Here is a 23,492-nt window from a genome sequence, read left to right as displayed (position 1 = left end):
CCGAAAGGGATCTGCCTGTGCCAACCTCATGAAATTCCACAAGACAATCCCGAGCACAAATACAGGTTGGGTGGAGAATGGATGGAGAGCAGCCCTGAGGAAAAAGACTGTGCATGTGTGTTGGTTGATGCTCAGCACAAGGTGACAATGTGTGCTTGCAGCCCAGAAAGCCAACCATATCCCAGGCTGCATCAAAAGAAGAGTGGCCAGCAGGTCGAGGGAGGTGATTCTCCCCCTCTGCTCTGCTCTCGTGAGACCTCACCTGGAGTACTGAGTCCAGTTCTGGAGGCTCCGACATGGGAAGGCCACGGAGCTGTTGGAGCAAGTCTAGAGGAATGCCACAAAGATGATCATTGTGGTGGAGAAGCTCTTCTGAGAAGACAGGCTGAGAAAATTGGGGTTGTTCAGTTTGGAGAAGAGGAGTCACTGGGGTGACCTTATAGCAGCCTTCCAGTAACTGAAGGCGACTACAAGAAAGCTGGGAGAAACTTTTTACAAGGGCATGTAGTGATAAGACAAGGGTCAATGGCTTTAAACTGGAAGATGGAAGATTTGAGTTAGATATTAGGAAGAAATTCTTCACAGTGGGGGTGGTGAGACACTGGCACAGGTTGCCTAGGGAGAATGTGGTTGGAAGTGTTCAAGGCCAATCTGGAAGGAGTTTTGAGCAACTTGATCTAATGGGAGATGTCTCTGCCCATGCAGATGGGTTGGAACTAGACGACCTTTGAGGTCCCTTCGAACCCAAAACATGCCGTGATTCTCTCTCAGAGGGACTATAGGGATAACTCTTCTGTTCTTACCTGTACACAGCAGCTGCAGTGTTGCTGGATGTGGACCAAGTAGTGTAAATGAATTTTGTCATCATTGTGGGCTGACAGGACTGAGGGTTTTATGATTGAGAAGACTGATACAATTATAGTGAAGGCTGTGGTCAAGAGATTGTGGATAACCATGTCCTTGAAACACGTGTTGTCTAATGTTTATCTAGTATGCCTGTAGCTAGCACAGTCTCTTTAAAGAAAAAAGGTTTTTATGGAGTCTTTAAACAATCAATGTAATTTTAGTTCCTGATTTCTATTATTAATTTGTTTGGATCAGTAAATATGCAATGCAATAAATATATAATGTAGGGGTACATTTATTGTGTAACATAGATGAATGAATAAGAGGCTACAAGTACCATTCTATGTGGGCCATAGTATATATCATGATCACCATATGGCACCCAGTAGACAGTCAGTGAGGAGAAAGCATATTGTGATGAAAATAAGAAAGTAGGACAATCTGCAAAATATTGTCACCTTCACCACAACTTCCTGTGTGATTTTGTATAAACTAATTGCTCTTTAAGACAAAGACTGTTATTTACCCCTTGCCTAAAGCTGTTAAAAGAAGTCAGTGTATTAGTATTGCTGAAGCACTTTTGAAATCTTAACATGAGGATTTCAAAGCTACATTCAGCATAGTTATTATACTGTCAGTGGTCTCTGATAAATGGAGTGGAATGACAACCTTTTATTAGCTCATAAATACTAGGAATGCGATTTTCAGGAGACATTCCTTTGCAGTGGCAGTCATGATCTTCTTAGTCCTTTGTGAACAATGCTTTGGTAGTTTTCTAATATGGTTCTTGGCTGGACACCCTCCTAACAACAACCAGGGCTCTCCAGGTTGTCACTCTCCTCGAGGAGGAACCCAAATGGCATGATTGTTATGTCCATAGTGTTAATGGCTGGCACCAAACAGGCCTTCACTTCACCCATCACTGATGCTCAGCTTACGCAGCTGAGGAAGACACTTCTTGCCTTGTGGGGTCAAATGGAGTTCAAGGGTTGGACTCAATGATCTCTGAGGTCCCTTCCAACCCAGCCAATTCTATGATTCTATGATTCTATGAAATGGAGCCTAGAGCAGACAGCTCTTTCCCATCACGTTGGGCATTGCTGTGTGTAAGCAGGAGACTTGCAAGGTATCCTTGCAAGGTTCATTGTTTCCCCATGCCTTGTTGTTGAGCCTCTAGAAGATAAATGCATGGAAATAATAGGATACTTAGCAGTATACAGTGTTGCAGATTATTTCCCAAGATGAATCAGATTTATTACATGGTAATTTGTTATCTTGTGCTCAGTTCCCAGGGAAACATTGTATTCATGTATGAACTACAACTAGTTTACTAGTTTATTATGGATAGCAATATTTGGTAACCTACTAGTTATAACATGGTATTTACAGCTCATATTCTGATAAAACGGAATGCAACTTCCTTACTGATAATATAGAACAAAGAAACATAAACTGGTGTTGAAACAGTCTGTTAGAACAGAAGCTCCATCTCCAGTACACAGGCAACCAGACAGAAGGGAAGGCAGTGTGTGCTCCTGTGGTCTTCAATGTCAATGCTAAAACATACGTGCAGTGGAGGAAACTTCAGCCATGCAGGCTCCACCGAATTTATTTCAGTTGGCTGACAGTCAAAGAATAAGTAAATTGCTTGTTTCTTCTCATGTCAACTCTGGAACAGGTTAAAAGAAGCAAATACAGCATTTCATCTTGTTTGAAAAACATTGACACAGGTTCAGGAAGGAAGGGAGTCCAGTAGTTCTGGTGGCTTTGTTGTTGCTTTTGGTGCTGGGTTTTTTTATTTTATTTTGGATTTGTTTTGTTTTGTTTTTTTTCCTTTTAAAAACGTTTTAAAAAATTTATTTTAATATGCCACTTCTCTAGACAATATCTCATACACTTTTTCTGTTTCCATGGTTAAAAACTTTTTATTGTGTCTGTCTTGTAACTGCTATCATGTCTTTCATGGACTTCCAGCATATATTATTAATTTCCTGTTTTCAGAGGTCTTTCATGTTTTTGAATACTGCCATTATGTTGCTGTCAGACTTATTTTCACCAGACCACATTACACCATCTTCCTTCATGTCTTCTGTCTTCCTCCTGACTTTTCCCAGCACTGGCTATAGCTCTGTCTTACCTTACTGTCCTCTTCTATAGTCTGCTCTGCCCACCACAAGCCTAGACTGCTCTTCCTTCATTTTCTCCACTTCTCCATTCCTTAATCATCTGCTTTGCATTTTATGTCTAAATTTTTTTTCCCCAGCAATTCCCAGGTCTTCAAAGTAATCTGTTTTGCTCATCACTGCCACCCCCCTGGCACAATGAGACAGAGCTAGCAGCATACATCCATACTTTGCAGTTTAGATCATAAAACAGTTAGAACCTATTTTATGGATTCATTTTCATCATACCCTCCACAAGCTTAGCTCAGAATCAACTCTTCTCTAAATAATTTCTTCTCTGAAGAGCCTACCAAATGCCATGCACTGCTTGGGGTACCTGTGGGGCTATGCAGCCCATTTGTCTCCAGGCCTGTTGGCTCATTTTGGGCATCCCAGTGAAGCTGTGGCCTTTGTGACTGAAGAAGAGGGCTCTCACCTACAGTGATTTCCCGTGAAGACTCATTTTAAACAGAAAGACTTCTGACACAAACCAAACTGCGGGTCAGTATGAAGAAAAAGTCTGGATTGCATAATTTAGGCACTCCTAAAAGACTGACCTTTAAAAGTAAAACTCAGCTTTTATTCCTCTTGACTGGCAGTGCTATATCTGACCTTAACCATGCCTGGCCTCAGTGTCAGTCACAACTAGATTCCCAGCTTCAGAGCAGAAAGAAGGAATACAAGATGTCCAATAGGTATTTGTATGGACTAGCCTTGCCTAAAAAAGGTGTTCCAGGTTTTTTCTGTAGTCATCAAGGAAATAAATACTATTCCAGAGAAGGATCTCAAGCCATTGCCTTCTGGAGGAGCTGTCTTGGGAGAGCCTGGAAAATGAGCCTTATGGTGCTAAAATTAGAACTTCCAAATCCATCACCCCTTGTGACTTAGTTCTTATACTTAACCGTAACTGATTTATTAGGCCTTAGCCCATTACATAACAAAACACTGGAAAAACCTGAAATCCCAGAAATAGCTGCTTTGCAATGTGTGAGTGAAAGCTGTTGACATTAAAGGCTTAGCTGGGTTTTAATCAGGTTAATTCAAAATGCAACGAACAAAATATGTCAGAGGTGAAAGGTCAGAAGTGAAAAATAAGCTGGGCTTTTCCTTTCCATAGTGCTGTGAAATCTGCATGTCCTTGTGGCACTGGTCTGTATTTGTGCTTCGTATCATGTGCCTGAAATTTTACATAAAGTTCCTTCTACATGTGGAGGAAGAACCTCGTTTGTCTGTGGTAGGTTGCTTCAGCTGCTGTGGATCATGCCTGGGGGTCATTTGCCTCAAGTCAAGACTCAATGAGCACCACAAGTAGGAGCTCTGAAGTACAGCTTATCACCATCTCTTTAGTCATAAGTCCTCTTCTGGTGTCAAAAGAGCAAACTTTAGCAAAGAAAATAGGAGCCGTCCAAGAAATGCCTTGCCTGGTTCAGCAAGCTGAATGTACAGCTTCCCCTGTTCTCTGCACAGCAAGTTGAACAGCCTCGCTGGGATTTCTCAGGTATTGTACACATCAGCTACAGTCCTTACCCTGCTCCTGGTTCCTCTGTCATTACCAGCACAGTGTCTGTCTGCTTACTTTTCTCTCTCCCTTTACCGAAATAGCCACATACTGTAATCCTCATTTAAGATAAGGACAATACAAAGAAGCAATTTAACCCAAAGTGAGAAGTCATCAGTGAAATATTAATTACAGCCCTCCACAACGTCAATTTAACATTACTTTTGAATTCCTTTGTTACCAGGAATACAAACTATGCTTTGCTGCACTGCACAAATGCATGTGCTGGATGCTCATGATTGAAGGGTGAGCAGACATACAGACATCAGTGTTAGAAGATGCCCTGAGTACAAGGTGAGGTCTACATGAAACAAGACTTCTGGTACCAGGTCACTGAATCAGGATTTCACAAAATATCTCTCTGCCCTTTCAGGATGATTTGTATTAAATATATTATGCACTGGGGCCTTAATTTCTATTCTGTGTGGCATATAATCTAACTCCATTTACCAGGTTATCTGCATTAGATTAACACCAGCAATGGTGTAGTTTAGCAGCTCTGTCAGCCTGATGTCCTCAGGCAGCTGGAGTGTTCTATGATTGAGGGCTCAACCCTGTACAGGTCCTCGGCTTTCCAGAAACTTTATCCACTTACTGAGGTGCACAGTTGGGGAATTCATTCCTATTTCATGCTAGTCATAAGTACAGCTGGAATCCTAATATAATTTTTCATCTTGGAGTTCACTATGTAAAGGGGTTTTGATGATATAGACAGTAGGTTGAGTATGGGCTCACAGGAACTTAAAACAGCTGTTCTTTTAATGGCAAAAAGTTCCATATCAAAGAAAAGTTAAACAAACAAAGCAGTCAGGACAAATCCTTTTCTCAATTGTTGAAAGTGGAACCAGTGTCCTGAGAACAGAGTCTTTCCTCTCATGTAACAGTACAACAATAGGTATTGGCAAAGACAAGAGGGGAAATGCTTCCCCTTTATACATGGGAGAAGCCAACTGCCCAACATTTCAGTATGTTCTTGCATACTTTTTGCTTTAAAGGAATGTGTCTCTGAATAGCCAAGATATTTTTTTCTGTCCCTCAGCTTGGCTTACCGATAAACCTCAAATGAAGTGGCACAGCACATGGCACTGCCTTATCTTTGCCATCAGCATAAGCTTTGAACCAATCAGTTGCTTTCAGCCATATTTGAGAGACAATAAGTTTCTGCTCTTCCTTGAAAACTAGCCACTGGATAGAAGGAAGCAGGTCTACTAGACAAGTGAGGAAAAAGCAGGGATATCTCAATCCTCTTGTGTCTGACAGCAGCTGGCTGTGATAACAAAGGAAAAAGGCTAAGAGTTACAAAGATTACAAGTGGATCAGGCTTGTGTGATTGATAGAGGGGTATCCAACCTTGGTCACACTGACCCCTTGCGAAGTGCCTGGTCTCAAACAAAGACAGCACAGAGAATCCCAAAATAAAAAAAAAGATGTAAATTTTAGCTTAGTGGTTTTATGGTTCCTGACTTAGAAATGTGTACATGGTTTTGCAATAAAGTCAAGATAGTAACCTTAGATGATTATAATACTAAAATACACAGCCACTTGGGAATAGCGGGCATGCTAATTGAGCAACCTCCTTAAATGGTGTAAACATGATCTTAGATGCATGTGTATAGTTAGGAGTGGTGAATGAATCATCATTAACCAATCATGTGGTTTGTGTAGTTTCTCCTTTATTGCTATTTTCTACATAATATCCCATTTGTTTCCTGGGAACTGTGCTGGTTGGTGTTAGATTCCTCACACCCTACTCTGCAGACTAGAAACAAAGACAAATATCTCAGTGTGTTGGCTGGCTTTTTACATACCATGTGAAGAGCCCAGATTTGGGACAGCAGCTGGGTAACTACCAAATGTATTGGTCAGATGAATTATCTATATGTTTTATGTTTTCTGCAAGCCAAAAAAATATAAATGTACAGAAGAACCTGCTATTGTGGAAGAAGAGATAGGGAATATACAGAGAGCTGAATTTTTATAGCGGAGAGTTATAGTAGGCACAGGACAACAACCCTCATTAGGATCAGCACTCACAGAGCAGCTTTGGTGAGAGGTGAAGAAAAGCACAAGTGAAACAAAATGCTAAAAGAACACAAAGTTAAAGGGCTTTCCCATTTTTTCCATACTCCACATAAAACCAAAAAATTATGACAATTAAAAAGTGGAGAAAAAACCCTGTGCAGATTACATGTAGCTGAGTGGTACAAAGAATGAACGCCTGTTCTCTAGTGGATGAGGGAAAGGCTGTGGGTGTTGTCTACCCAGACTATAGTACAAAGACGTTAACAGTTTCCCACAGCATTCTCCTGGAAAAACATGGTTTGGATAGGTGTATGCTTTGCTAGGTAAGAAACTGGCTGGATGACCAGGCCCGAGAAGTTGTGGTAAATGGGGTTAAATCCAGTTGGTGGCTGGTAGCAAGTGGTGGGATCAGTGTCGGGGCCAGCTCTCTTCATTATCTTTATCAATGATCTGGATGAGTAGAATAAGGTCTCCCTCAGTTAGTGTGCAAATTACACCAAGTTGGGTGGGAGAATTGATCTGCCTAAGGGTAGGAGGGCTCTACAGCAGGACCTGGACAGGGTGGATTGATGGGCTGAAGCCATCATATGAAGTTCAACAAGGCCAAGGGCTGGGTTGTGCACTTGAGTCACAGCCCCATGTGATGCTACAGGTTTGGGAAGGAGTGGCTGGAAAGCTGCCCAGAAGAAAAAGACCTGGGGGTGTTGGTTGACAGCCAGCTGAACATGAGCCAGCAGTGTGCCCAGGTGACCAACAGCATCCTTGCTTGTATCAGTACTAGGGCAGTGACTGTCCCGCTGTACTCAGCACTGGTGAGGCCACACCTTGAATCCTGTGTTCAGTTTTGGGCCCCTCACTACAAGAAAGATATTGAGCTGCTGGAGCCAGTTCAGAGAAGGGAAACCAAGCTGGTGAAATATTTGGACAACAAGTCCCATGAGGAGTGGCTGACTGAATTAAGATGGCTTAGTTTGGAGGAGGCTGAGGGAAGATCTCATCATTCTCTACAACTCCCTGGAAGAAGGTTTAGCAAGATGGGGGTTGGTCTCTTTCTGAACAACAAGCAATAGAACAAGAGGAAATGGCCTCAAGCTGTGCCAGGGGAGCTTTAGATTGGATATTAAGAAAAAATTCTTCACTGAAAGAGTTGCCAGGCAATGGAACGGTCTGCCCAGAGAAGTCGTGGAGTAACCATCCCTGGAGTTATTCAAACGCCATGTAGATGTGATGCTTAGGGACATACTTTAGTGTTGAATTTTGCAGTAGTAGGCTTGACAATCTTAAAGGTCTTTTCCAACCAAAATGGTTGTTTCCTTCTGCAACAGTTCCCAATAAGTAAATATTTGCACGTTAATTGATAAGCATAAAAAACATAGCCAGAAACTTGTAAATTCCCACATCAAGTTAGTATTTACACACAACTTCAGTCATGGCCAGTTACTTTTGCTGGCAGAATTTAGCTTTTCACTCTCATTTTGGTGTAATAACATACACACAAAAAATCCGCATCACTCACAAAACAAGTGCACAGGGCAAAGGTCATGCTTAAAGGCCCAGTGTCATTGTGGATATAATCTTGATACGCACAAACAGGGCTATGCAGGTGAAGTTGTATTATATAGTATGGGATATGCATCAACCTAGATTTACTTTTTTAAACGTTTTTTTGAATTAAGAATATATATTAGCAGATAAGTAGAATTAATCTACCTTTTTTCCACAGATTTCAGTGGACTCTGGATTGGGTAGGTAAAACTTAATTAGCCATAGAAACCATGGGGCAGTGCCTCAGGGGGATGATCAATACCTGAACATAGAGGGCTATCTAGCAGTGCATCAGTATGTTCCCATTATCCATAGCCATGAAATATGTGCAATGTCTTGCAGTGCAAAACTCACTGAATATTTAGGTTTGGTTTATTCATACCATCATATGAAATTTACAGTTTTGCATCAGGTACAAAAATATTCAATAGGAAGATTTTACCACTAGGGATATCTTTAAGAAAACCTCATAAACTCTCATTTAAAAAAATACATCAGAGCAGGTCTTTCTTTACAATATTTTTTTTTACAAACCTTGTACAATATGAGATTTTAACTAGCTTTTGCAATAAATAGTAAAAAGTTAAATCAACTAGTATTAGACGTACGTATTTTTTAAATTAATGTAATAATACAGTTATACAGTAATACTAGTTATTGCTACAACTTAACAGAGCCACCACAAAGTGGCAAAAATTATGTATCACCTAGTTTCTCATTTATAGTCAAGTTTCTTGTGCTTTAAAAAAATAATATGATTCTGTCAAAAGTCTGTGTACGTATCTTCATATGAACATTTTTGAATGCAGCAAACTCAACAGCCCATTGGTTTTCCTTTGGTCCAAATAAAGTTTGAGGAGTGCATTTAGGCCATTTCTGAAAACATTCTTGAATCAGAATCTTCTTGTTCAGAGTACTGAACGTGGTCTGTTGTCTTGCTGGTCTCATCCTCAGTCTCATCATTCTGATTTTTTAATTCTTCTGAAATAACAGTTAGCTTGTCATAAGAAAGATGCTGTTCTTGTGGGAGTGGAGTGAAAAACTGCGAACCACTGGGAGGCTTGCTCAGAAACTGCAAAGGGAAAGAGGAAATGAGAATCAGGCTGCAACAGACATACCATCCAGCTTCTTTAGAAATCTCTTTCATACTGCTTTCCAGACATAAACTGATTTTCTCAATCCTGAAAAGTCCCAGAGTGGAAACTATGTAATAACCTCTCTGCTTGATTTAAGAGCCTGTGCAAGACTCAGAAGCAAGTTTGAAGTGCCTTTATTTGCAAGAAGATACCCTAGGGGTTATGGACTTCTTTAGAATATAAACTTTCTTAAAAAAATAAAATACCACAGTTTTGTTTGGAAATAAAAATTACAAAGGTTGACTTGACTGTAGGTGAAGGAATTTGCAGAGATTTGTCAAATAGCTCCAAGAGATGTAAATTTTTCCTGCCATTTCAGAGAGCCGCTCAGACATAAAATAGCAATGTTTTAAATGTCAACATAAACCATAGCCATATAAAGGAGAGGGAGGGAGATTTGCAGGGCTATGCAATTCAGTGAGAAATATGACTTAATTTTAGTACCAAAATATCACAATTTCTCCTACTCCCTGTTCTGTTGATAAGATGTAAGATGGAACCAGCCTCAAGAATCAACATGGACTTTGCAGGATGTCATGACTTTGTAGGATGTGTCAAACATTAACACAACACAAACATCAACACAGGAATAGCACACCTACTCAACACACTAATAACTTGCCAGGCACCCATTTCAGAAGCTGAAAGTGGCAGTTCATCTTATTGGTATTGGCTGGAGGAGTACAACTGCATTTTCTTCTTGAGAACTGATCCCTCCCTATTATTTTAGTGCATTTTACATAAGAAACAAGCTGCTCTATCAGAGTCCTGTTTACCCCAATTAAAAAAATAAGAATAGTTATTATTAGTATAATTATTATTATTATACCTTTTCCTAGCATAACTTGTAACTTGAAATGTTTTGTCACTAATCTGCAATCTCAAATGCTTATGTAGCCAAACCATTGCTTTTGATAATCATAATTTTAGATAAGCAAAACTGACCTTTGATTGTTGTGATTAACCACTACAACCCACAAAATGAAAATTCTTGTAAGGAACCTGTAAGCAAAACGAAATTTGACCACATCCTGTACCAGCAGCTGAGCTCCAGGCTCAGCAAGCTCCTGTGTGCTGAGCACATGCTCAGCTTAAAGCACAAGGTGACTGCTAAGTCAGTTGTAAAGCCTTTGTCTGCTGATCTCTCAACCAGTCAAAATGAAAGACCCAAGAGAAACTACAGGAAACTCAGAAGAATATAAGTTGCTAACTTTAGCATACGTAACACTCTGTATAGCCTCATTCCTTGGAGAACATTCTGACTCAGCCTTTTTATGTTCTGTGAATAACAGGCCCAGCAGTAATGGCTAAGATTCATTGTTCTCATTCTATTATTTAAGTTAAAACACTTACTGTGTTTATCAAAGATCTCTGTTTCAGGTGCACAAATGTGCTATTTTAAGTCTAAAATGTGACAGGAGACAGAGATATCTCAGTTGTTTGCTATCCAAAAAGAGGAACCAAATGCTAACACCTGATATTTTTTTACTTTACAATGAGAGAAAAAATCCTGTTTCCAACCCATATAAAGCTTCATACTGAAAATTATGAATTTCCTTTAGGCATCCAAGTCTATGCCAACTTTTAGAAATTTTCAGCTGCTAAATATTTTGGACTCTTCTGTGTAGAGCAGGTTAAAACTACAGTAGTTTAGAGCTTATTAGACATCAGCATATTTAGAGAGGAAGTCCAGTTTCACTACTTGTAACATATCTATGCAGAGCCTCAGAACTTGATGATAAAAGTGAACATTCATGCAAAATTTATGACCTCATAATGTCAGAAGTATTAAATTAACTAACTTCCACTGTTTCTCTCATGCTGAAAATTACCTTCCTTTGTTAGCTTTTTCCAAAGCTCAAAATTTATACTTATTTGAATGTCTTTATATTTGGCAGAAGAGTTTTACCATACTCAACAACTACACAACAACAGATAACCAACCTTTCTGGGGTTATTTAAACAGTCTGCATTTTACAGATGGCTAACAATCAGGTGCAAATGAAAGAAGGCAAAATAAAAGAAGCTCTAAAGGCTATGCCACAGGAAGAGCCTTTAAAAGGCAGGCAGCTCTGCTGAAATGCTGATTTTAGTTGTGTTAGGTAGAAAACAAACCTCTTTCAAATGTTCTGGGAAAATATATGAAGGGCAGCAAACATGTCTGGTGAGTCGATAAAGATACAAAAAGGAGAAGAAACAAACAGGAACAGATATTACAGCGACCAACATTGATCCTATAAGAACAGTCACAATTATCCACACAGGAGTTACACCTGCAAGACACAAGAAAAACACATTTAAAACTCTGATTATTAATTTCTGAATATATTCTTTCAAGTTACCACTTTCACTATGGAATTAAAAAAGCACCCTCAAATTATTACAAAATTGTCAGTGCAAACTGTAAGTGGAAGTAAACTTCCAGATGCAAAATATCTCTTAGCTCTTAAATTTTTAGTCTGAATAGCCTGAAGAAATAAAGTAAGCTTACAGGCCATCCTATTGATGCCGAATTTTGCCCCAGAAGGCGAGAATAAACTGCCTCAAAGACTTGGTTTGAGTCAAATAGGCAGGAGGTATTTTATTAACGACGCGCGTCGGAGAAAACGCAAAGGGATTTCTGAATTCCCGTGACAAATGCAAGCCTTTTTATACATTTTGATTACAGAATTACATCATAGTACATACATAATCATACATATGTATATAGAGGCGTGGTATAGGCGGGGCGTAGGGCGGGGCCTTTCTTTTGAGGAGCATCTTGGTGGTCGTTCCGGTTGCCTTCATCATTGGCAGGGGGCGTCCCGTGAGTCTTCCTCCTTTAAACTTTTGAACTCCTTCCTAATTTGGGCAATCTCCGATGTACTTGGCTTGGCCCCCATAGCTTGGCAGAGGCCTTTGGGTCAAGCCGACCTTGTTGGCTCTGAAATGCGCTGAGCTCTATCACTGCCTGTTCCTATCTCTCTTCCCTGCCATTGTGTTCCATTCCTTAACCAATTTATTGCTCTATGTGGTTTCCTAAATGCTGAGCTTTCTCCAGATGCTCTATATCCTATGCTTTAACCCATTATCTCTTGAAAGTAACTGTTTTAGGGGCTTCACTATTTAGACATTCACAGTTACACACTGGTGATTCCACATGCAATACCAGACCCAGGATTAAAGGAAAAAAGACAAACAGAACAATCCCCAAGCTGATACTATGTAAAAAACTATTGCAACCTCTTTGGTGTTTCAGGACTGTATGAGTTGACACATAACCCTATGTGTCAGACTATAGGCTTCCACATTTTTCTTAAAGAAATCTGTAAGAGTGGCAGCAAAGTAAAGACATCAAGGAAAAAAGTCTGTAAAGTTCTAAATTACTGAGCCTTTAACAAAAGTTATGTCATGCATGGGAATTTCACAACAGGCAATGGGAATGAAAATGCATCCATGCGTCACTATATAAATGTTTTCAACCAGCCTATGCTTTCTAAGCACTGTTATAGCCATGATCTAATAAGAAACACCACAAAACCCCACCTGCTATTCAACTGAGGTGCATGCAGATAATATAGATACAGGAAAAAATATATAAGGAAAAACATACGAGAAACGGGTTAGCCCAGCTATCTTCCCAAGCTTCCCCCAGATAAGTTCTTCATCAGTTTGTGCCTCTGATTTTCCACACATTATTTGAGGGTCTGCGTTACTTAAAATATACATTATGCCTGTGATAAAGACAACATTTAAAACTCTTTTTTTCTTAACTAGGGAGATAAAGCTCCCGCATGAAAGGGTCTGGCCATGTGTGGTTACTGCTGGAACCCACAGCCAGCAGCTAAGGCCGTATGGTTGAAAAGGGACGCATTTTTGGTACTCAACTGCCTTCAAAAGGAAAAGGAAAGGATTGTGCAAAAAAAAAAAAAAATTATATTATTGATTAAAAACTACTGTTACTAATCTGTCACAGAGACACAGAGAAAGAGATCACGGCCTAACCTCATGACAGACACCAGGAATATGGCCACAGACGAAGCAGACTGCAAAACAGGCTTCAATTCCTTTTTTTAAAGTTACAGATAAACAGAACAAAGACTTCCATGGGATAACAAAGCATCTAATGGAAGAAGAATTTTGCACACACAGTGTGATCAGTGAGGAGCCTATGCTCCTTTTAACTGATTTTCAAAGGTGTGCACTACTGACCACCAAACAATACTAAAGTAACAAACACATGCATTTTGGGCAGGTTTACATGTGACACCGATTTTCGGTTTGAATGGCTTTGCACATTGCCTGGTTCCCTCCAGCACAGGTCCCATTGCAATGCACCCTTTATTGTGTATTACCATTGTGGGTTGTCTGCTCACAGAGCTCTTCGCTCAGTTCCCCTCTTTTGTTCGACTCGGGGATAAGTGCTTGCACTTGAACACAGTATACTGTCCAGGGCTCCAACTGAGATAGGATTTCAGAGTTGTATGAAGAATCTGTGTAAGCCACCTGATAAGAAAGAATAATTTAAAAAAAATGTGAAAAGCACGAGTCCAACAAATGGCCTAGCCAAGTAGTTAAAATTGCATTTAGTAGGAGAAATCCTAGCAGTTACAGCTGCAGTGCAAATGAGGCTTTTAAAGGCAGATGAGTGAAATGCCCTGCCTAACTCACATAACTGATAAAACTATATTAATTTCACCTGTGGTTAGAGTGTGAGACCACCCAGAACACTGACTTTCTGGGTGCTTCTAGCAGCACTAACGAAGTTTTAGGCTAGAGGCCTACAGAGACAGGATACTGAGATCTTCTTGCAGAGAGAAACAATTGTCTAACCAAATGAGATCAACTAAGAGTGCTGTCACAGGTAAACTGAGTTTAATTTCAGATGGGGCAAGTAGGATGGATGATCTAGACAAAAGAAAAAAAGAGAAGAAAAAGGCTTGAAGAAGCTTTTACAAAGGGGTCACAGCCTCCGTGGACAAAGGCAGAGCAACAGCCATCATCCATCTGGACCTGTGCAAAGCATTTGACACTGCCCCACATGACATTCTGATTTCTGAACTGGAATGATATGGATTTGATGGATGGACCTCTCACTGGATAAGGAACTGGCTGGCTGGTCACACCCAAAGAGCTGTGATCAGTGTCTGAGTGTCCAAATGGAGATGTGTGAGGAGTGGTGTTCCTCAAGGGTCACTACTCAGACCTGTGCTGTTTAACACTTTGTTGGTGACATGGAGACTGGAATTGAATGCACTCTCAGCAAGTCTGCTGACAACACCAAACTGTGTGGGGAAATCAACACACTGGAGGGAAAGGATGGCATCCAGGGGGATCTTGACAGACTTAAGAAGTGGGCTCGTGCAAACTGCATGAACTTCAACAAGGCCAAGTGCAAGGTTCTGCACCTGGATGGAGGCAATCCCATGAACCAATACAGGTTGGGAGGAGAAAGGATTGAGGGCAGCCCTTTGGAGAAGGACTTGGGGGTGATGGTGGACCAGAAGCTCATCAGGAGCCATCAGTGGTGCTTGCAGCCCAGAAAGCCAACTGTGTCCTGAGCTGCATGAAAAGAAGCACAGACAGATCAAGGGAGGGCATTCTCCCCCTCTACTCTGCTCTTCTGAGACCCCACCTGGAGCACTGTGTCCAGTTCTGGAGTCCCCAACATAAGAAGGACACAGAGCTCCTGGAATGTGTCCAGAGGAGAGCCACTAATATGATCAGAGGGCTGGAGCACCTCCCCTATGAAGACAGGCTGAGGAAGTTGGGGTTGTTCAGCCTGGAGAAGAGGAGGCTCTGAGGTGACCTCATTGCAACTTTCTAACATCTGAAGCGGACCTACAAGAAGGCTGGGGTAGGGCTCTTTAGACAGATGTGTAGTGAGAGGACAAGGGGAAATGGTTTAAAACTTGAAGAGGTTAGATTTAGGTTAAACATTAGGAAGAAATTCTTTGCAGTGAGGGTGGTGAGACACTGGAACAAGTTGCCTGGGGAAGTCATGGCTGCCCCCTCCCTGGCAGTGTTCAAGGCCAGGTTGGATGGGGCTTGGAGCAACCTGGTCTGGTGGGAGGTGTCCCTGCCCATGTAGGGGGGTTGGAACTGGATGATCTTTAGAGTCCCTTCCAACCCAAACCATTCTGTGATTCTATTAGGTAACTGACAGCAGTTGCAACTTGCTGTTCAAAGGCATGACTGGTTATGTCCTTTTATGAACTATATGGTCCCTGCAGAGTATGAGAATCCTAGAACATGCCCCAATTACATAGTAACAGATTCTTTCTATAGGGATGAGAAGACTCTATAGGTAGGTTTCAACATTTTGATGTTGATAAGAAGACTCTATAGGTAGGTTTCAACATTTTGAGTAAGGATACGCATCAAAAAACAGCCTATGAAGTTAAATAGTCTGTGCCTTTTGCTTCTTTGATACTATGGAAATTTACAGAATCTTAGAATTATTTTGGTTGGAAAAGACCTTTACGATCACAAAGCCCAACTGTTAACTTAGTGCTGCCAGGTCTGCCACTAAATCATGTCCTTAAACACAACATCTACAAGTCCTTTAAAATCTCCACAGATGATGACTCCACCACTTCCCTGGGCAGCCTGTTCCAGTGCCTGACAACCCTGTCAGTGAAGAAAGTTTTCCCAGTATATAATCCAAACCTACCCTGGCACAACTTGAGGCCATTTGCTCTTGTTCTATTGCTTGTTCCATGGGAGAGGAGACCAACCCCCACCTTGCTACAGCCTCCTTTCAGGTAGTTGTAGAGAGTGATAAGGTCTCCCCTCAACCTCCTTCAGATTAAACAACCCCAGTTCCCTCAATTGCTCCTTGTAAGACTTGTTTTCCAGACCCTTTACCAGCTTCATGGCCCTTCTCTGGACAAGCTCCATCACTTCAGTGTCCTTCTTGTAGTGGGGGGCCCAAAAGTGAACACAGGATTTGAGGTGCGGTCTCACCAGTGTCAAGTACAGTGGGACAACCACTGTCCTTCTCCTGCTGGCCACACTGTTTTTGATACAAATACCTTCAATTCTTGTAGTTTAGGTATTGAAAACTGGTCTGTTTTTTTTTCTTTTTTTTTTTTTTAAATCATGATCCCTCATTTTCAGGAATTGAATGCCAAAGAATTTTGCAATGTAACAAAGACAAGTAACAATTATATGTAATGAAGTCCTATTATAGGAAAATTGTACAAACCACTAATTATACTGTGACTGATACCTTCTGGTAAAGGGTTTCCTTTTTTCCTGTAATAGAACTCATGACCTAAGTAGTATTTTATAATTCAAGTATTATTTAGGCTTTTTCTCCATGCATTTTTTATGGCAAAGTCTTCTGAGCTGAGTAACAGATCTGTCTGTGGAAGAGGTTGTCCACGAGGAGAAGAAAGCTAATTGCAGATGATAGAAATTGAAGAGATGAAGGTGACCACTGTTAATAAAAGGCCCCAGTCATGGTCATATTTGAGGTCCAGGGTCCCACAAAAAGCACAAATACTTGAATGTCACAAGATTTGAATCTAAGTCAGATTATAGCCATGATCAGATACTGCAGAGGTTACAGCTTCTAAGTTCACCCTTGCTTGTGAAATATGTGTCAAATACAGAGATTCAGTGGGGCTGACTGCATTATAAATGAATCATCACTGAACCGAGGGGAAAACACTCCTATAACTTCATAGTTATTTCTAATTATGGAAAAACGAAATTATATCCATGTTACTGTTTAACTACACTGCCATTTGCTCTGAATACCAGTTGTAGTGACTAGACTTTATTATACTGTAGTTAGAGATGCAATACATTTCCACTTCGGTACTGTTAGCATTCAGAACTCCATCAGTACAGAATTGTACCAAGAAAAGCATGTCTCAAAGCCACAACGTGTAGTAATCAGAAGATACCTCAGAATTGCTGCCTTTCTTCCAGTACAGTATTCTGTAATTCCACAAGCCATAATATTTCTGTAGAGGCCACTTGTCCTCCTCATTTTCAGCAAAGGGACCTATAAAATCCACATGCAGGGACCCAGACACAGACTTCACTTTTACATCAGGTGGCCCAATGACTGCTATATATGAGAATTGTGGAAGAGAGGAAAGAACAGAATTGAGTTTCATGTTGTTTTCATGTTGACATTTTTACACAACCTATGACTATTCATGCTTTAAATAATTTTCTCTATTAGAAGAAAGCAATGTCCTTTACAGATCAGGAATAAATAAATCCTTTCCTTATAGAACTGGTCTTGAAAGTGATTATTTTTGCAGTTCCATAACAGATATTTTTGCAGAGTATATTTCCCATATACTAAATTGTCTCAGTTCTCTTTTGCCAACTGTGGTGACCCCTGGGAGAGGAAGAACCATTTCTGTAGGTTATTACTCACTTCTCTTCCTAGACCAAGCTGTTGCAACACCTGTCTCCTCTGAGGAGACTCTCTTGTGAAGTGTCTTAATGTTTCTTTTCTTTGTGATAACTTTGAGCAACTGAAGCATTTGAATTATCGCTGCATGTCTTAAAGACTGAGCTCCTTAGATTGAACATTATAGTCTCATATTTTGAAAATTACTTTCCTTACTTATGTTTTTTTGCCACTACCTAAATTAATTCAGGAGTAGCTTAGTTATCAGCTAATTGAGCTCTCCATTAAAGTCTCCTGTAATTCCAATAAACAACTCTGCATTGGCTGACTCTACTGAAGTTCTGCCTGGCTACAGCCATGTTATCAAGTGTCTAAGAAAGAAAGAGCTCAGTATACAGACAGTTTTGCATTCCTCTAGAAACATGTGTTTCTTTATTAAAATTAATTCTAAAAGGGCTACTTGCTGGACTGAGCATTCAAGTAATCCTCATGAAAACACTGTTGAACTTGTGAAAAAAATACTGTAAAGAGGGTCTTGGTTACTCTGTTTTTCTTAGGCTATTCCTACAATACAGTGCAAAATTTCTTACACAAACACTAGCAGAAATAGTGATACAGAAAGGAGTATAAGCTCTTTGCATCATGATCTGCTATGATAAAATCAAAAATCCTTATGACCTCCTCAAAGAGTTGGCCAGTGCTTCCTTTCCAAGTATTTTTATATCCATATTTTCTCAGTTAAGGAATAAACTACCTTTCCAAAGCCAAGCCTGCTCTGAAGGCCACACAGTTTTTCACAAATATGTCAAACAACAACTCTGTTAATGATTTACGTGCTTGCTCACTGCTCTGAAAATCCATCCGTACTTTTTGTATTACACTTTCTTTTGATTGTCATTTATATTTGCAATGCTGTGTTTCTGTTCTAGAAGATTAAATTATGTCAACATTATGCTTTTCGAGAAAGATTAACAGTAAAAGTGTTTTGGAAAAAAAAAAGACTGTAACCTCTAAGATTACACTCTGAAACACAAGGAACAGAATGATAAATTTGACAGCTGTGTGGAGAAAAAGCCTTGGGTAACATTAATGACATAGTTAAAATAATCCCATTTTCACTTACGAGTGGCATGAGAATGTACAAAATAAAGGACATTCACTGATAAAAACCACTCTCTTATTCCCAGGCTCAGGTGAGAGCAACATGTTTAACATTTCTGCTGTGCACTTTAATACTAGGAAATATCTCTTAAGAGACTGTAAAGTTTCCCTAACAGAATGGCAATATTGTATGATTTCTTAGCTAAAAATCAATCTTTCACAGTGAGTTTTTTGTTAATAAAAACAAAAACCAAAAGAAAGATTTTTTTTTACTTAAAAAGCAATGAAGAAGAAAGAAATTTAAATTATTTAGATAGAAATCTAACTTATTTAGGTATACAGGAAGTCTGAGTTCTTGAAGAAAGCCCTCCCTGGATGAAAAATATAAGTTAAGCCTTATTTTGAGGGAAAAATATATTACATAAATATACATTTATATAAATATACATTAATATAAAATTAAAAGGCCTCCTCAAATGATGTTTCAAGTACCAATACTAACATCTACTGTAATAGTAAACTTATTATGCTTTTTGACAGCAACTTCTGCATTAAAAAACATTAGTGTTACAGCTAAGATTTTCATAGTTCAGTTTTATAGTTCAAAAATTATCTGCATGCTGTAACTTTTCTTGTGGAGCCAATGTATTAAATAAAACAAACACTTTTTTTTTTTTAGAGCACTAGAAAAAGGCTTACTGTCATCCATTGGCTTAAATCTGATTTTCACCCAGTCTGAATGCTCATTTCCAGACTCTGCTCTGACCAGTAAAGTGTAGTCTCCATATGCAGACAGAGAAGAAATATCACATTCTGTGAGTCTCAAGTTTGTGCTTAAATTTTCAGATCTGCTTCGATTGATGTTGTTGCTGTAGAGAAACAAAATTTATATGATGTGTACAGTGGACAACTGACAAAATTCCTTCCCTCTCAATTAACTGGAAAACCAGCATATCTGTTTGCTAACACATATAATTATGGCTTATGAACAAGAAAAATTAGATCAAATATATTAAAAACAAAATTACCAGAGTGTATGCACTCATGAAGCATTTTATATGCATCTATAAATCTATGACAAAGTTAGAAATTAAATTATGTTTCAGTAAATAGATGTGCTTTTCCTGACAGTGGTTACAAAACTTGATTTGATAGTAGTTATCAGACAAGACCGCAGATACTAAGATTGCATCACTATTCATGACTTTCTGTCTACCTTGGACTTTGTTCAGAACTGTATTTAAGATATGCGTATGAGGAAAAGACAGAAAATGAAGCCTGACTGCTGAACCCAACCGAGGAATGTAGCTATCAACAAATAATTGCTACCACAACACAGAAAAAATTTTCTTTTGACCAAGATGGCCCATACCCTCGCTTTGGGGATTTCTCTTCAGCAGGCACCTTCCTGTGGGTGCCATCATCTCCGCTTGACACCCTACCCTGTCTTTGCTGAAGAATTCAACCTTCAGGAGAAAGGCCAGACCTCTGTCTCAGCACCTGATCTCCTCACCAAGCAGGAAGGCAGCCAGGGAGCCCATCGGTGGGCTGGGTATGAGGCTGCCTTCTTCTGTACAGCTGCACAGACTGATTCTCCAGGCAGGAAAGACCAACTCGAAAGGACACGGTGGCAAAACCAAATCAAGTGTAAGTCAACCCACCAAAAATCAAGAAAAGGAGAAAATACATCCTCTGTTTAAGGCATTGAATGGATGAGCCACCTGCCTAAAGTTCATCAGGCATTTCCACACAGGGTGTAGGCATGCTGGCTGCTGCTGACAGATAAAATGCTGCTGAATTGAAAGACCAGATAAGGTCCTAACACCCAGCAGAAATAAGTCCAGGCAACAGCTAAATGGTGGAGGAAAAAAACCAAACCCCACACAGCTAATAACAGCTAGCATTAAAACATGTTTTGGGTTAAAAAAAAAATACTCACTAAACTGCCTCGGGTGTGAAATATGCAGAAAATGCTTCTGCCCTTATATTTAGCTCTACAGGTAAATGTCTCAGACACTAAAGCTAAAAGAAAGGGACAGCTACTGATCTTCCTATAAAAAAGGAAACAAGTCACAGACACATGCAGCTGTAAAATATGAACTAAAGAAAGCACAACTCCTTCAGACTTACCTTTTATATTGGACAGTGTAACTCACATTCCCTTTGTGAAACCTAGGTGGATCCCAGTGTAAAATGCTACGAAGATTAACGGAAGTAATCCTTGCATTTTGGGGTTTTGGCACTATTCCAGAGACTGTGGAAGAAATTAAAAACAAACAAAACAAACAAACATTTTAGTATGTGTTTGTCCAGCAACTTCTCAGTTATTCTAAACTTCATTAGAGCCTTCTTTCTCTTCCATGCCTCAGATGCTTTTTTTAAAAGCAGACTTCAATATAATTAACTTCTGATGCCTATCATTCCTTCTGAGCTTATGCAATAAAACCAAATTAACTAGGATCAATGATTTCCAGTAAATACAGTCTTTATAATATCATTATTTAGTACGCATGACTGACTTGTCAAGACTTAGGAGCCATCAGGCTACAGTCTCACTGAGACTGTCAAAACCAAATTTTTCCAGGTATTGCTCTAGTAGTACTATGGAAACAACACAAGTGTGTGGACTGATTTGTTGATTTTTTTTTTTTCTGAAGAGGAATATGAAGAGTCTTTCTACATATGCCTGGGTTGTAAGACTGAAATAAAAAAACAAATCCCCCAACAGCATGTTTGTATCATCACTGCATGGATTAGCATTGACATTTAAAATGCTTTACTCTGTAATTAAATTACCCTTTTGAAAAAAGGAGATAACCAGGAAGTAGTTTGCAGGCAAGAATGCTATAAAATATACCACAAGGATAAATGTGTCATTAACTGGCACTTTTCACAGGCGATGAAAATATGATAATTTTGCTTTATGGAAACTGAATAAAGGAAACCCTAAAGTAGTATCAGCAAACAGTCAATTACTATTGTTATAAAAATAACTGTTGGCGATGAAAATAAAATAGAAAAGATCTTGGCCCATTTTTGCAACACACCTTATGAATGCAAACAAAACCTGACAGGTTAGTGCTTACATGTCACAGGAGAAAAACTTAATGACATATGTTCTAAAGAAAAAATAAATCTATTTTTAATGTCTAGAGCTGATGTATAAATACATGAAACACATGCTTCAGTTACCCACCTCTAGCAGGCAAGCATTTTAAATTTAAACCCTGATTCATCAAAAACTGTCTCCCAGACCCCTTTCCCACACCAAACAAATCAACTCAAATGTGCTGCATTGTCAGAAAAGCAGAAGTTGCTTGCTCTCCTGTGCCTGGACCTTAGGAGATGCTGTCCCTGTGGGTACGTTTCCTTCACCTCAGGCACCCACCTTCAAGAGATCTCTGCCCAGGCACATGTTCTGCCCCTTCACATCAGCTGTGCCCAGAGTGTGGAAAGCACTTCTGCCTTCCTCCACCCACACCTTCTCCTAGCTGCAAAATCCCAGGCAGGCAAGAACAAGGTAGGAAGACCACAGGCAACAGACTGCAAAGGCTCAGAGCCAACACTACAGTTGAAGAAAGAACCTGGCTAGGACAGGGAATCTGATTTCTCCTCTCCCACATGACTTGGTCCTTGCCACAAAGGACCTTCTCTAGGCAGCTGCCCACGCTTTGAGGAAGTTCCTTCCAAAGGTTTGATGTATGCTTGTAAATTCCCAGAAAAAGGCGTGACATTTCTGAAGGCTTATTTCCCCGACAGCGTCTTCTACTTTCAGAGTCTCCTAGTAGGGTTTCTTTATACCTTTACACTCAAAGAGACGAGAACGACACTGATGCGGTTTTTGTTCTTTGTAAGCGACAGAGTGGAACACAACTCGCATCAGTCTTAGATGTGACTCTGTTTTGGGCAACGTAGGGCCAGGGCCGGTTTAGGTGGAGCAGGTAAGGCCACCGTGTGCAGGGCTCTGCTCCCGGCTGCCGAGCCTGGAAGCGTCCGCTTTCCCTCCCACGCACGCGTGTCAACACCGGGACCTGCACAAGTGTCCCAAACCGAGAAGGCAAATTCCAGTTTCTCAGCACAGACAGAAAACAAACAAACAAAAAAAACCCCACAACACCTGGGTGGCAGCGCGATCTGCGCCCTCCCCGCCGGAGCGTTCCACCGGCAGCCTCTCCACCCAAGGCGCGCTGCGGGGGGCCGCTGCCCTTTCCCCGCACCCCGTCCGGCTGCCGCCGCTGGCACCCGGCTCTCCTCAGGGCAACCCCCGGGATCGCAGGGCAGCGCGGCCCCGCAGAGAGAACCCGGCCGCCTCCAGCGACCTTCGCTCCCGCCGCTCTCCCGAAGGCCCGGCGCTGAGGTGGGGATAGATCCGTCCCTTGGGACGATGCCTCTGCCGGGCCCCTCCGCCGCCAGCCAGTGCCCGGGGGACTCACCGCAGAGCAGGAGGCAGCTGCAGAGGGCGCACCGGAGGGCGGCGGCCATGGCCGTGGGTCCCGGCGCGGTTCTCCCTCAGCGGCGGAGCAGCCGGTGCCGCCGCACCACGGCACCGGGAGATCCCTTCCTAGGCGGGGAAGCGGGGCGGCCCCCAAAACCCTTCCGCCTTCCCGCGGCGGGGCGGGGCGAGATGCGGCGGTGTGCGGGAGGGACGGCTGCTGCGGGATGCAGGGTTACCCCTCGCCCTGAGGGGCTGCCCGCTTCTGAGCGCCGGGGAACATCACCTGCACCCCTCTCTCGTCTCACCCCCACCCTGTTCGCCACGGCCGCTTTTC

The 23,492-nt window shown here is 41.0% G+C and overlaps 1 protein-coding gene across 2 annotated transcripts; it reads right to left on the bottom strand.

Annotated features, from left to right (window-relative positions):
* Nucleotides 1–8,783: 8,783 nt before the first annotated feature.
* On the bottom strand, nt 8,784–23,355 carry IL10RB (interleukin 10 receptor subunit beta). Of its 2 annotated transcripts, XM_030456566.1 has the most exons (8): nt 23,157–23,225; nt 22,525–22,754; nt 20,854–20,977; nt 19,423–19,592; nt 17,162–17,328; nt 13,604–13,754; nt 11,385–11,542; nt 8,784–9,205 (listed from the first exon to the last, which is right to left on the bottom strand). In XM_030456566.1, the coding sequence occupies exons 2-8, from the start codon at nt 22,601–22,603 to the stop codon at nt 8,999–9,001; spliced, it is 1,056 nt and encodes a 351-aa protein (XP_030312426.1). In that variant the 5' UTR covers nt 22,604–22,754; nt 23,157–23,225; the 3' UTR covers nt 8,784–8,998. The 2 variants fall into 2 exon arrangements, with proteins under 2 accessions (XP_030312426.1, XP_030312433.1); XM_030456573.1 differs by lacking the exon at nt 22,525–22,754 and having other exon boundaries at nt 23,157–23,355.
* Nucleotides 23,356–23,492: the final 137 nt, after the last annotated feature.

Source organism: Calypte anna, chromosome 1, assembly GCF_003957555.1.
Source record: "Calypte anna isolate BGI_N300 chromosome 1, bCalAnn1_v1.p, whole genome shotgun sequence".
NCBI lineage: Eukaryota > Metazoa > Chordata > Aves > Apodiformes > Trochilidae > Calypte > Calypte anna.
Note: the sequence above shows the minus strand (reverse complement) of the source record. Positions and strands in the feature narration are given on the sequence as shown.

Coding starts and splice junctions, on each gene's coding strand:
- IL10RB (XM_030456566.1), bottom strand. CDS start 22,603: ATGCGAGTTGTGTTCCACTCTGTCGCTTACAAAGAACAAAAACCGCAT. Junction 20,978..22,524: donor TCGTCTCTTTGAGTGTAAAG/GTATAAAGAAAC, acceptor TTTCTTCCACAG/TCTCTGGAATAGTGCCAAAA. Junction 19,593..20,853: donor TACACTGTCCAATATAAAAG/GTAAGTCTGAAG, acceptor GTTTCTCTACAG/CAACAACATCAATCGAAGCA.